Source organism: Arachis ipaensis, chromosome B9, assembly GCF_059453495.1.
Source record: "Arachis ipaensis isolate K30076 ecotype BB chromosome B9, ASM5945349v1, whole genome shotgun sequence".
NCBI classification, from domain to species: Eukaryota; Viridiplantae; Streptophyta; class Magnoliopsida; order Fabales; family Fabaceae; genus Arachis; species Arachis ipaensis.
The window spans coordinates 151,045,184-151,059,607 of record NC_142444.1 but is presented as its reverse complement, the minus strand read 5'-3'; the positions used below and the strand labels follow the sequence as shown (position 1 = coordinate 151,059,607).

The 14,424-nt window shown below is 35.6% G+C and overlaps 1 protein-coding gene and 1 long non-coding RNA gene across 2 annotated transcripts; one reads left to right on the top strand and one right to left on the bottom strand.

Moving 5' to 3' along the window:
• The first annotated feature begins 1,046 nt into the window (after positions 1-1,046).
• Positions 1,047-2,237, top strand: LOC148546802 (uncharacterized). The gene has a single exon (XM_088499370.1). It carries the CDS (start codon positions 1,047-1,049, stop codon positions 2,235-2,237), a length of 1,191 nt encoding a protein of 396 aa, XP_088355496.1.
• Positions 2,238-5,527: 3,290 nt separating this feature from the next.
• On the bottom strand, positions 5,528-8,485 carry LOC110262550 (uncharacterized). The gene is made up of 4 exons (XR_015900130.1): positions 7,718-8,485; positions 7,469-7,542; positions 7,259-7,383; positions 5,528-5,754 (listed from the first exon to the last, which is right to left on the bottom strand). It is a non-coding gene; the product is annotated as an uncharacterized LOC110262550 (long non-coding RNA).
• Between the last annotated feature and the right edge of the window lie 5,939 nt (positions 8,486-14,424).

Here is a 14,424-nt window from a genome sequence, read left to right as displayed (position 1 = left end):
CAATGGCACGTTAATTGGGTGTGCTTCATCTGCCAAGCTTCTCATTTGAGTTATGATGTTGACGCGAGGAATTGGTGTCATTGAAAGATGGAAGTGAAGGCATGTTAGGAATGCTTATTGAAGATGTTATGTAGTTTCCCTTTTCGTATTGAAGAATAGCAATGGTGGTTGTGTTATCAAATGAAACGTTGAAAGCACTTGAATATGCTAATATATATAAGGCAAATGCTATGGTGCCTAGAACATGGTGCCTAACTTATTAAAAAAAGTAAAGAAATAATATTTAATAAATTTTAAATATTTTATGTTTATTTTATATATTTTATTTTTTATTTATAAAAATAAATTAGATAATTTAAATACCACAGTAAAAAATATCATAAAATTCACCTATATATAAATATAATAATAATTATTAAAGAGTATTTTAATCATTAAAATATATTATTTACTTTTTGTAAGAGATGAGAGTATATATTTTGAAAATAGAAAAAAAAAATTATTTAAAGTCGTTGCCTATACTTTTCCTAATTATTAACATCTATCCGGTTGTTAATTAAAGGGCAAGTTACTTAAATAAATAGATTAGAGAAAATATTTACCTGAATGTGCAAAACTGGTTCTTGTTACCTGCATGTGCAAAATGCCATTTCTATGTAAACCGTGGCAACCCACCACGGTTTTAAAACGTACATAAACCGTGGAGACCCACAGCGGATTAGGGTTTAAAAAAATTGAGTGTAAACCGTGGTAGGTCACCACGGTTTACTAAGGAAAAATTGCATGCATAAACCGTGGAGAGTCACCACGGTTTATGAAGAAATCCTTTTGCACATAAAACCCTGTGGGTCACCACGGTTTATGTTGACAGGAAGTCTATATATATGTTGGTGAATCAAGCTCCATAAGAGATCATTTTCACAATGGCTAGTGAGGAAGAGAGTTTTCTTGCCTTAGTGCATTGCTCTGGGAAAATAAAAAAAAGCAAAAGCAAAGGTGTGAAGTTTACCGACAGAGAACCACTAAGTGTTTTTATCAGGTCGTCGATGACTTTGTCAGATTTGAAGAACAGCATCTTGGAGAAGCTTGGCGTGTTGGGTAGCAAGTTGGTGAAGAAACTATTCTACAAGATTCCCATGGCGGTTGTATCGACCGGTGTTCAGTATGAAACCTTTGCGGTTAAGGCTGATGAAGATATTAGGGTTCTGTTCTACTGTGTACGGAGTTTTCCGGAGATCAGAATCCATGAGTTGTTCGCGAAGTTGGAGGTTGGTGTCGATAGTTCTGGGACATCCGCGCCAGTTCCCTGCCCAGCTGCCGCGGGTGGTGCATCTAGTTCGATGCCTGCGGTCAGACCGTATGTTCCGCCGATTCAATCACCTTCGTTTGCGGCTGATTTAGACCGAACAGAGGTTGTTGGTTCTATACCTTTGGAGAATGCAGCAGTCATTGAGCCTCCGCACGTTGTGGGCACCGGTGGTGGCCTCGTACCTTATATCGAAGACTTTGGTGGACCTGATCAAGTAGAGAATGCAATGCGTAACGATGAGTCTGACCAGGAGCCTGTTGATATCGATGGTGACAGCGACGATGACAGACGTGGCGATCCACATGCGCAGCATAGGCCAGCAAGTTCTGGTTCTCATCACTACCCTCCACACTTCTCGACACTAAACTTGGAAGCTCTTAGTCAACAGGAAGACAGTGGTAACAGAGTGGGGGGATCTTCTGCAGAATTTCAGATTGGGCAATCATTCCAGAGTAAAGATGAAGCTGTGCTGAGTGTAAAGGACTATAGCATCCGGCGAGGTGTTGAGTACAGAGTCATCGAATCGGATCATTTGAAGTATCATGGAAAATGCAAGGAATTCGGCAAGGGTTGTAGTTGGTTGATTCGTGTAGCGCTTCGTGCACGAAAGGGGACTTGGGAGGTTAGGAGGTACAACGGGCCACACACATGCCTCGCAACTTCTATTTCAAGTGATCACCGTCAGCTGGATTACCATGTTATCTGTGCGAGGATTCTTCCTATGGTTAGGGCAGATGCTGCGGTTACGGTAAAGGTACTTCAACAAGCGACAGAAGCTGATTACGGTTTCAGGCCTAGTTACAGGAAGGTTTGGATGGCTAAGCAGAAGGCAGTGGAAGGCGATCCAGTGCAAGGCGTGCGGAAAGTAATCTCTGTGCCCCTGCATCGTTCCTCGGCACAAACTCAGCCCACCTACAATTTTAATTGAAATGATGTCAAAACAAACCATAACACATGATGTATTTAAAATTTATTAACGGATAATACTAAACCCTACCTGGAAGCCAGAGGAAACCCGAACCGGTCAAAACCAGTGGGCCTCAGAGTGGGAAACCTCCAGAAAATCCAAGACTGTAGTAGCTGTAGCGGCCCAGCCAAGTTAACGACGTTCCTGTTTGTTCCACGACAAAGACACCTATACAACCAGGCCAGTGCAGCGGAGCCCCAGCTATATCTGCCCAAGTCGTCCAACGATGCCAAATAAGGCAACCAGCGAAGGTGAACCCTGTTTGCGTTCTTGTCCACAAACAGCTGAGACGACAACAGCATCAGGATATAAGCGCGTGCGTATACACGCACGGTCTCATCAGTAGCATCTGCAGGGAGAACCCGGAACCTCTCGTGGAACCATGTGTAGCACACTGTCATCTGCTTGATTTTATTCCGTGGAGGTAACTCCCCGAATAACTCCCGAAACCACACCCATGCTGGTCTACCGTGTTCCATCAGATTCTCAAACTCATTCAAGCACCCACTAACGGGCACACCATCAATCGGCAAACCCAGCTGATACGCAACATCCTGTAAAGTAATGGTGCACTCACCAAACGGCATATGGAACGTGTGGGTCTCCGGACGCCACCGCTCAATAAATGCGCTAAGGAGAGACTCATCAACCCAGAACCACTGACTGTTTAGTCTAACCAGATGATACAAGCCGGCAGTCTCTAGATACGGTATAATCCGGTCATGTAAGGGCATATTCTGCTGACTCCTAACGGTGCTAATAACCCTACTAGGCTGCAAAACGTGGGTAACAAAATCCCTTAACATACAACAATTACAAACAACACCAAACATAATTTTCGTAAAAATTATTAGACTCGTCACATTAAATTCATTGATTCTCTTAGTGTGTAATACACCGTGAAGCTACGAATACTATGCACTCATTATAACAATATAAATACAGAAAAAAAATATTATTCAATAAAATATTTACATTTATAACAAAATATTTTAGAGAAATACTATTAACCAGACTTACAAGATAAATAAGCATAATAAAATATGCATTACTCAGTAGACAATATTAATAAATGCCTCACATTTGGATTGACAGTAACCATAATAATATCAATATTTATGTAAATAACATTAATCAGAATAACAATACAAATAAACATAATAAAATATTTTTACTAACAATATCCCTAATAATATCAATTGCTATATTAGTATGAATTTTAATAACAATAATAACGACAGAAACAGTAACTAACCTCTTCGTCGATATATCCTGCCACGTGAGCGACGTCATTTAGTCGGTACAAGCGATCCTCACCCTCCATTGGCTCCACCACCCACTTCTCCTTCAAACCTCCAAAGTTTTGCCAAATACTCTCAACACAACAACAACTTCCTTTTTTTTTGTTCCTTACCAAATGATCCGTCCTAACCTTCCACGGATTACTTATATAGCCACACACACATAAACCGTGGTGACCCACAGGGTTTTATGTGCAAAAGGATTTCTTCATAAACCGTGGTGACTCTCCACGGTTTATGCATGCAATTTTTTCTTAGTAAACCGTGGTGACCTACCACGGTTTACACTCAATTTTTTTAAACCCTAATCCGCTGTGGGTCTCCACGGTTTATGTACGTTTTGAAACCGTGGTGGGTTGCCACGGTTTACATAAAAATGGCATTTTACACATGCAGGTAACAAGAACTGATTTTGCACATTCAGGTAAATATTTTCTCTAAATTATTTATTTAAGTAACTTGCCCTTAATTAAATTATGTAGCTCGTGAGAAATTCATTGATCGATCAAACTACTACACGAAGGTATGACAAGGATATTACATTCTTACCGGCTACTTTTGACTTTGACTTTTCTTGTAGCCAGCAAGCAATAAGTAGTGACAATTTCAATAAAATAATAGTAATATGGTTAGGGTTATTAGGGCTGCACATGAATCGGATAATATCCGCATATCCGCGATAATTATCTACATTCGATCCGAATTATCGGATATTATCTGATCTGCAGAGTCATCGGATCGGATCAGATCCGATCCGTAAATCCGCATATCCGCACATCTCATATAAATAGCATAGTTTAAGAAAGTAAACCCTAATGTGATATGAATTTTAATGTGTTATTTTATAAATTTTATGATATCTTGTTTTTAATATTTTATGTTGTACTTCAACTTAGAGTAATTAAACTTAAATATTGTGTTATTATTTTGTTTTTGTTATTCAAGAGAACTTTTATTGATAATATTTTAGAAGTAAATAGGTTTAAACAGGTGAAAAATAAATTTTCTGGATTTTTTTTTTGTAAAAACAGCCAAACAAAATCTTAAAATAGTTTTTTTGAATTATGCGGATATACCCGATATCCGATCCGATCCGATCCGCAAGTATGCGGATAGGATCGGATCGGATCCAGCCTGAAAAAATGCGGATATCGTATCCAATTCGATCCGATGAGTGCAGTGCGGATCGGATAGAATTTTAGGCTATATCCGATCCGTATGCAGCCCTAAAGGTTATATATATACTACCATGTTGAAAGAGAAATTTTTCTACTGGTGCTGAAAATACATGGCATATAAGAAGAAGGAACGCATGTTTAGATTGTTGCTAAAGTTTTAGACAATTCCTGCATAATAGTAGAGTGTGATGTATGAAAATTAAGTACAATTAATAAGTTGATGAAAAAAATGCGTTAATAATGATAATTATGGTATTGGATTTTTTTTAGGATTCAAAAAATATTTAGGCTCACAATAAGATTTATTTTCCTTTTGTTGTATTATTGAATAAAGATGAAGTGAGTAAAATATATAACGGATTGAATTGGCTATAGAGTTATAAATGAGTTTTTTGTAAATATATTTTTGGAAGTTTTTTATTGATTTGTTAATTTTTTGTCAGTTTGACATAGTATGTAGTTCATTTTTTCTTTTTATTAAGGGTGATACTAAATTACTAATTGTTAATTTAGTTATTGAAATTGTCATGGCAAAAAAAATTGAAATTGTAAAAAAGAATTTATTAATATTAAGTGTATGTTTAGGTTGAAGTTTGCAAACGAAAAAATTGATGTTGATTAAAAGTAAGCTAAAATTAGCATGGTTTATGTAACACCCTCACTATCAAAAGTCACGTTTCCGGCTGCGCTATTCTGATAGCAAGAGGTATTACGACTACTTTACATACTAACTATTAAAATAGGAGCCTGTGACTCGATACTGTATCGCTAATTTTTTTTTCAAACCGGAAATAAATACTTTATTTTAATAAAAATACAAGCAGGCATAGATTCATATACAAGACTCCTTACATAATATTTCATAATATAATATACATATAAAACATACAACTCCTATCCCTCTTATAAAAAAAACGAGGAAAGAAAATAATCTAATTAACAGAACAACATATAAACCAAACGCAATATAATTCTTCTTAATGCTTCTTCATCCGGTTCCTGAAAAGGTAAAGCTGTAGGGGGGTGAGAACCTAACCACACGGTCTCACCACGGAGTTTCAAAGTTGTCATAAGAAGATATTCAATAAGAAAACTGTTTTCAAGCTCAGTGATTATCAATGCCTTATGAATATTTTAAAAACCAATAGAAAATCGTTCAAAACCTTTTCAAAATTAACAATGTTTAATCTTTTAGAAATCCGAAACATTTCCTTTTTTATAAGAAAAATCTCAATCAGAAACCAACCACGCAATCAAACAACACAATCATTAATTCAGCATCAAAGTTCATTCTCAAATATAGTATACCAGGACAAACACAGGCAAGACAGACAAGGAAAGCACAAGTAGGTAGCAGTTACAGCAAATAGTTCAAGTAGCAATTAAGGACAGTTTAGCAATTAGGCAAACCAAAACAAGTTCAAATCCAAACAAAGCATACAAATGCATATGATGCATGCCTGTCCTATGGCTGATGAGGCTCATCTGTCGATTATCCAGCCAACCCGACAAGTCTGAATTGTCTTTAGACTGTCCCCCGACGTGCATCCCCAAGAGTCTATGCATAGCTTTTCTCAAGTAATCAATATTGCTCAATGGGGGTAAACATTTCCGGGAATTTATATAGTGCCCGGTCACACTTACGTCTTAGGGTCAACAGAGTATCGAATTTTCAACCTGGTACACGTGGTGGCAAGCCACGGCACTTAATCCAGGGAACCTCGTATCTCAGATATTTCAAATTCATAAGCCATATAAATAATTCAAAGATCATATCTCAACATTCTCAACATTCTCAACATCATAATCATTCATCAATCCAAATCTCATTTCCAAATTCATTCAAAAACCATATTTCAGAGAAAATTCTCAATCATCCTTCTTTCCATTCCGTTCACTAACAATCCCAATTCAAAACATATTTCTTTCTTTGATAAATAAATCAACCTTAAGACATGTAATGTTTTAAACCAAATCTTTTCAGATAATACTTAAAGTGGAACTTCCAATTTTATAAAATTTCGGCAGCATCTCCTCTAAAACTCGGACACTGCCACCCTTTTCGGGTCCCATCCAAACATTTCTCAAATATTTTTCAACCATTTCCAAATCTCAAATATTTTCCAGAGTTGAGCCAGTTCCAATACCAAATTATTTTTAAATCAAACCAATTCCAACAGTAAAACTCTTTTTAAAATCAAATCAGCTCAAATAGTAGTTCATTTATAAAATCAGACCAGCCCTCAGAATCAATTCATTTATATTACTAAGTAAACTCCAAAACCAAGAAAAATCCACTTTTCATACTAATCAAGCAAATAACATTTCAAACCGGTTTTTATCAACAACCATACACCACTCACGCAATCAAGCATCCAATAATCCAGTCCAACTAACCATCACATCCACAAGACAAATATAATCACAGAAATATATCTTTTTGCATCAATATCTATTTATCACAATTCTGAATTATAAAAATAAATTTTAAGAAAACCCCTACCTCAGTTAGCTGAGTCCACGTAACTAATCGTGATAATTTCCTTTTCTTTCAATTCATGGCGACAGTGATAGCAATAACCCTCACGGGAACAGCAACAGCAACTTTGGAAGGAAATTTAATAGGAACTGAAGCAAATGCAAGGGCAGAATAGAACAGATCATCAAAGGAGCAATAATCAGAATATTGGTTGTAGAACAAAACCAATCTTACCCAAAAGAAATACGGGAATGGAGCAGCAGCTCTGGTACTCAGAAGAACACAGATCAAAGACCAGGGCATACATCCTAGGGGCAGCATTAACCGGGGTAATAGCAACGTCAATTCCAATGATACTCCAGTAACAGCGACATCAATAATTCTCATAGCAATAACCAAGGTTGCAACAAAATAGAGAGTTCAAATTCAATGGAATCGGAAATGAAAATGAATTTAATGGAATTGAAAATAGAGATAGCTTACAATAGGGTTTTCGGGCAGCTCCATCGTTAGTTCCCAACAACCCCAACGGCAATACCCATGGCGGCAGAGACTTTGGCAATTGCGAAACCAAAAGCAGGGGCAAAACAGAACAGTATAGAGCAAGGACAGCAGTATCTTCTTCTGACAATAGCTCCTTCTCTGACGAGCTTCAATGGTGGCAGAACAGTGATCCTAATGGTGGCACAGAACTCACCAACGACCCTGGCAGCGGCGGAGATCCTTTCTTCCTCTTCTATGTGTGTGTGTGTTTTGCGATGATGACGGCTTGGGCAGTAGCGGCGGTGTCAACCCAGCAGCAGCGACGGCATGGCGGTTCGGCGCTGATGGAAGCACGGCGGGGACGCAGCAGAGGCTCCGTCCTCCACTGGCTCTCGCGCGGTTCTCAGCGGCGATTCACAGCCCCAGCGACGGTGACCGACACGACGAGTAGCTTCTTCCTCGCGGTGTTTGGCTCCCTTCGTGCTTGACAGCGTTTGGTGGCAATGAAGGCATGGCGGCGACGCTGTGCGGTGGCGGTGCGACGGCGATCTGAACGTGGTTGGGTGTGGTGGTGTGTCTTCTTCCTCCTCTTCTCGCGGATCTCTCTCTCTCTCTCTCTTGCCAACAGCGGCGGCGGCGGTGGCAGTGACACCCACCGCGCCGCCTTCCTCTCCTTCCCCTTTCCCCTTTCCTGCGTCTCCCTTCCCCTCTCTTCCCTTTCTTTCTTCTTTCTTTCTTTTTTTTTTTTAACTGATGCTGGGTATGGTCAAGGGGAACATTGGCTGTGATTAGGGTTAGGTTAGAAGGGGTTAGGGTTTTGGGGTTTAATTTGGGACAAAAGTGAAATTAAGAATTCTAGGTAAATTGGGGTTTGGTCAATTTTAATAAAATTAAAGTATATTATAAAAATTTGAAATCTAATTTGATATCTTAAAATTACTTTAAAAATACTACTTAATTATCAATTTACTAATCAGCTTTTAATCATATATTCTAATTTAAAATTAGAAATAACATAATTTATTTTCTGTTTATAAAAATTAAAATATTAAATTCTAGAATCTCTATTATTTAACTAGATTGTATAAAATTCTTATTCTTTTGCAACTGTTAAGCTATATAATTTTAAATATAGAAAATTATTCAATAACTATAAAATTAAGTAAAATTTCTAATTTAATTGTCAGAACTTGATTTAATTAACTTTAATAAAATAATTTTTGGAAATAAAATTTTTAATAAATAAATGAATTGAAATTAATTTATAATAAGATTTATTTGAAAATCCTGGGTCTTACAGTTTATGTTTGGCAAATTTTTATATTAAAATAGATAGTAATAAATTAAATGTTGTTTGAATTATATTACTCAAAATTAATTTTAGATAAAAATTATTAAAAAGACATGAATTTAAATAGTTATTTAATATTATCTTATCTTTATATTTTAGATATTTAAATTAATTGTATTAATCAAGTTAATAATAAAAATTAATATTTACTTATTGAATTAAAATTAGCATAAGAAATTGACAAAATATATTTTATATCAAAAACATAAATAATATATGAAAATATACTTCATTAAATTAAATTACTATAATTTATTTAGTATTATTTTGGATTATAAATTTTTTATTAGTATGATTCTAGTGTTAATTATAATTAATTTTTTATTTATTTTATTCTTTTTAGTAGAGTGAATAATTTATATTATAAAAAAATTACAATAATAAACATAATATATAACTATTACAATTACAAATTTTAACTGAGCTAAATAAATAAAAAAAATTTGTACATATAAAAAATAAAGTACAACAAAAAAAATAGAAGACAAGAATTCGGATAAGGAAAAAATAAAAATTTTATAAAAAATAATTATATACACAAAAAATGTGAATACTAAAAAAGATTACGAAAAAAAAAATAAAAGACAATAAAATAAATAAAAACTAATTATAACTATAGAGCAAAGTAACATTTATAACCCTAAAATAGTACTAAATAAATTATGAATAATCTAATTTCATAAAGTATATTTTTATATATTATTCGTATATTATTTATATTTTTTATATAAAATATATTTTGTCAATTTCTTATGTTAATTTTAATTCAATAAGTAAATATTAATTTTTATTATATACTTGATTAATAAAATTTATTTAAATATCTAAAATAAAAAGATAAGATAATATTAAATAACTATTTAAATTTATGTCTTTTTTAATAATTTTTTATTTAAAAATGATTTTGAGTAATATAATCTAAATAATTTTTTAATTTACTACAATCTATATAAAAAACTTAATAAACATAAATTATGCTACTCTCAACTCACTTTTAATCAAAATTAATCTTATGCAAGTTCTCATCTATAAACTTCAATCTAAATACATACTTAGTATAATAATTTTTTTTTTACAATTTTAATTTCTTTTTGTCATGATAATTTCAATAACTAAATTAACAATTACCATCCCCTCAATAAAAAAAATGCATATTATGTTAAACTGACCAAAAATTATCAACTCGATAAAAAATTTTTAAAAATATATTTAAAAAATAAATCTTTTATAACCCATCGCCAAAACAGTTCATCATATATTTTAATCACTTTATTTTTATTCAATAATATAATAAAAAAATCAAACTATAATTAGTCCAATTATTTTACCAAATTATTGTTAGACCATAAAAAAGACCTAAAATCATAATTATCTTCGACTAATTAATTACCTTATACAGCATTTTCCTTTTCGGCCACGCTGTAAAATTGTTTAAAACTTTACCAACAAAGTAAATACATGTTACTTTTTCTTCTATGACACATACTTTTAGCATCAACTAAAAAATTTTCTTTTTAACACCGTAGTATTGACCAGTTAGTTAGCCGTAAGTTATTTTATTTTGATGACCATGACACGTGCTATTAGGGGTGGCATAGAATTAGATTTTTGTTCTCTCTGATTCTGGTTCATATAATAATTTGTATAGAATTTATATCTATTTTTATTCACGTATAATAAAAAAAATTAGATTCTAACTCATTCTGTAGATATTGATCTCATCTTTATTTTTTTTTAAGTAAATAAGAGCTCAACATAATAGAGTGGAGCAACAGAAAAAATACAATCAATAAAAATTAAACTTTAAAAGTTATATAATCATTATTATATATAATATAAATTAAAATAAAAATTTAAATATAATATATTATTATTAATTATTTTATATATATTATATATTTATATATTAAATATATTCCGAAACAAGTGTTACCTAAATTTGATTCTATCATACTCCGTCTAAGACCACATTCTATTAAAAATCTGCTCCACGCCCAAACGAATAATTATCCACTTCAACCGAATAAGAACGAGATAACTACCCGTGAGTTTAGATAACGTTGTCACATGTTACGCCTACACGGCTACAAGCCTATAAAATGCTACTTTACTTGTTAATAATTGAATTGAATGATACTTTCCCGTCTAATATCATAGCCAGCCCAAAGCCATATCCTTTAGACGTTGCCATCATGTATAGAAGTTTCCTATACACAACATATGCTAAGCTATATACTAGTTATTTGTCAATATTACTAATTTTTTGGTGCACGGCTAGAGGTGCACGGCTAGAACATATACTACACCGACTGATTTTGATGATTAATTTTTAGCAAAAATATAAAATATATATCAAAATTAATTATATATATATATATATATAAATTCTGTCTATGTTACACTTGCGGTACATAGCCGGTCCCAAACCCGAATAAAGGAGGAGGGTTGTGTTAGGTCTTCGGCAACCAACATAAAAATATAGCCGAACCCCCATGACATGAATCAAAGACATTATTGCGCTAAAGCTAGGTCGTTGCCCGGAAGCAACGCGCCGTATGGCTCGAGTACGGTGTCAAAGCAAGAGCCGCTGCATCGGTACCCGGATGTAGTGTTAAATGAACAAGGGTTCTCGCGTTTTCGTGAATGGACGAGGGTAAATAAGCTAGTTCACAAAGTAAAAGGTAAAGGTCGAAGCGACAGAAGGTTGAGATTTGGGACATGGAACATAGGCACTCTAACAGGAAAGTCCATGGAGGTGGTGGATACCATGACAAGGAGGAAGATTAACATTATGTGCCTACAAGAAACGAAATGGGTTGGTGCAAAGGCTAGGGAGTTGGATACTTCTGGTTTCAAACTTTGGTATACAGGAAAGGTGAAGAATAGGAATGGAGTTGGAATAATTGTGGATAAGCAGTGGAAGAAGGACGTAGTGGATGTCAAGAGGGTGGGAGATCGGATCATCTCTATCAAACTTGTGGTGGAGGGAGGTGCTTTCCATGTGATTAGCGCCTATGCACCGCAAGTGGGTTCGGACGAACAACACAAGATAAGGTTTTGGGAGGATCTAGAGAGTTTGGTTCAAGGCATACCTTTGGGAGATAAGATTTTCTTAGGAAGAGATTTAAATGGCCATGTCGGGAGAGAAGTGACTGGATATGGGAGTATTCACGGAGGCCATGGTTTCGGGGCGATCAATGCCGAGGGTAAAACTATTTTGGACTTTTCCTCAACCTTTGATCTTCTCATCGCAAATACATGTTTTAAAAAGAGAGACGAGCATCTTATAACCTATAAGAGTGGCATGACAAGCTCTCAAATCGACTTCTTCTTGTTGAGGAGAGTTGACCGGAAATTTTGCATTAACTGTAAAATTATCCCGGGAGAGAGTTTGACAACACAACATAGGGTGCTCGTCATAGATTTTCGCGTCGAGCAAAAGTTGAGGAAAAGACATCATACGAAGAACCCAAGGACGAGGTGGTGGCGGATGAAAGGTGAGGAACAAAGAAGCTTCCTAAGACGGGTAGGAGAAGAGGCAAAGTGGGATGGAAATGGAAGCGCGGAAGAGATGTGGAGGGAGATGGCAGAAGTTATTAGAAGAATAGCAAAAGAAAGTTTTGGTGAATCTAAAGGAATAGGACCAAGAGACAAGGAGTCCTGGTGGTGGAATGCGAGCATACAAGAAAAGATAAAGATAAAAAGGGAATGCTTTAAAGAGTGGTCTTTATGCCGCAATGCAAATAACTGGGAAAAATATAAGGCGGCTAAGAAAGAGACAAAAGTGGCTGTAAGTGAAGCAAGAACAAGAGCATATGAGGGTCTCTACCAGTCTTTGGGCACGAAAGAAGGAGAAAAAGGTATATATAGAATCGCAAAGAGCCGGGAAAGAAGAACGAGAGATTTGGATCAGGTTAAGTGCATAAAGGATAAGGATGGAGAGGTGTTGGCTCAAGAGGAGAAGATTAATGAAAGGTGGAAGAGTTACTTCTACGAGTTATTTAATGAGGGACAGAAGACTCTTCCGAGCCTTGGTCGATTATGCACAAGGGAAGAAGATCAAAACTTTGACTACTATCGAAGGATTCGAGACTTCGAGGTAAAAGAGGCTCTAAAGCAGATGAAAAATGGCAGGACAGTAGGACCTGATAATATCCCGATTGAGGTTTGGAAGGGTCTTGGAGAAAAAGGCATCAACTGGTTAACCATGCTTTTTAATGAGATTTTAAGGTCAAAGAAGATGCCTGATGAGTGGAGAAAGAGCACCTTGGTACCTATCTACAAGAATAAGGGGGATATACAAAGTTGCGGAAACTATAGAGGGATTAACCTTATGAGTCATACTATGAAGTTGTGAGAAAGGGTGATAGAACGGAGGTTGAGAAAAGAGACACAAGTAACAGAGAACCAATTTGGATTTATGCCAGGCAGATCTACCACTGAAGCGATATACCTATTAAGAAGGATGATGGAGAGGTATCGTAGTAATAAAAAGGGATCTACATATGGTGTTTATTGATTTGGAAAAAGCGTATGATAGGGTACCAAGGGAGGTCTTATGGAAGGTTTTAGAAAAGAGGAGAGTAAGGATCGCATATATTCGGGCAATTAAAGACATGTATGATGGGGCCACAACTAGTGTGAAGACCCAAGGTGGTGTGACAGAGGAATTTTCTATTGGTATAGGATTACACCAGGGATCATCCTTAAGTCCATACCTTTTCACATTAGTCTTGGAAGTACTCACAGAGCACATCCAAGAGCCTGTGCCATGGTGCATGCTTTTTGCCGATGATATCGTCCTTATGGGAGAGTCAAGGGAAGATCTAAATAAGAAGTTGGAGTTATGGAGAGAAGCTCTAGAAGTGTATGGTCTGCGCATAAGCCGTAGCAAGACGGAATATATGGAATGTAAGTTCAGTCTGAGAAGGGAAAACCCCAATATAGAGGTGAAGATTGGAGAAAACACCCTACGAAAAGTTAAAAGTTTTAAGTATCTTGGGTGCATCATACAGGACAATGGAGAGATTGAACAGGATGTAAATCATAGGATCCAAGCAGGTTGGTCAAAATGGCGGAGTGCATCTGGTTTTATATGCGACAAAAAAGTGCCTTTAAAACTTAAAGGTAAATTCTATCGCATCGCTATAAGACCGGCTATGCTGTATGGTACGGAGTGTTGGGCGGTTAAAGGGGAGCACGAACATAAGCTGAGTGTGGCAGAGATGAAGATGTTGAGATGGATGAAGGGTCATACGCGATTGGATAAAATAAGGAATGAAGATATAAGGGAGAGAGTTGGAGTAGCACCCATTGTGGAAAAGATGGTTGAATCGCGTCTCAGGTGGTTTGGACA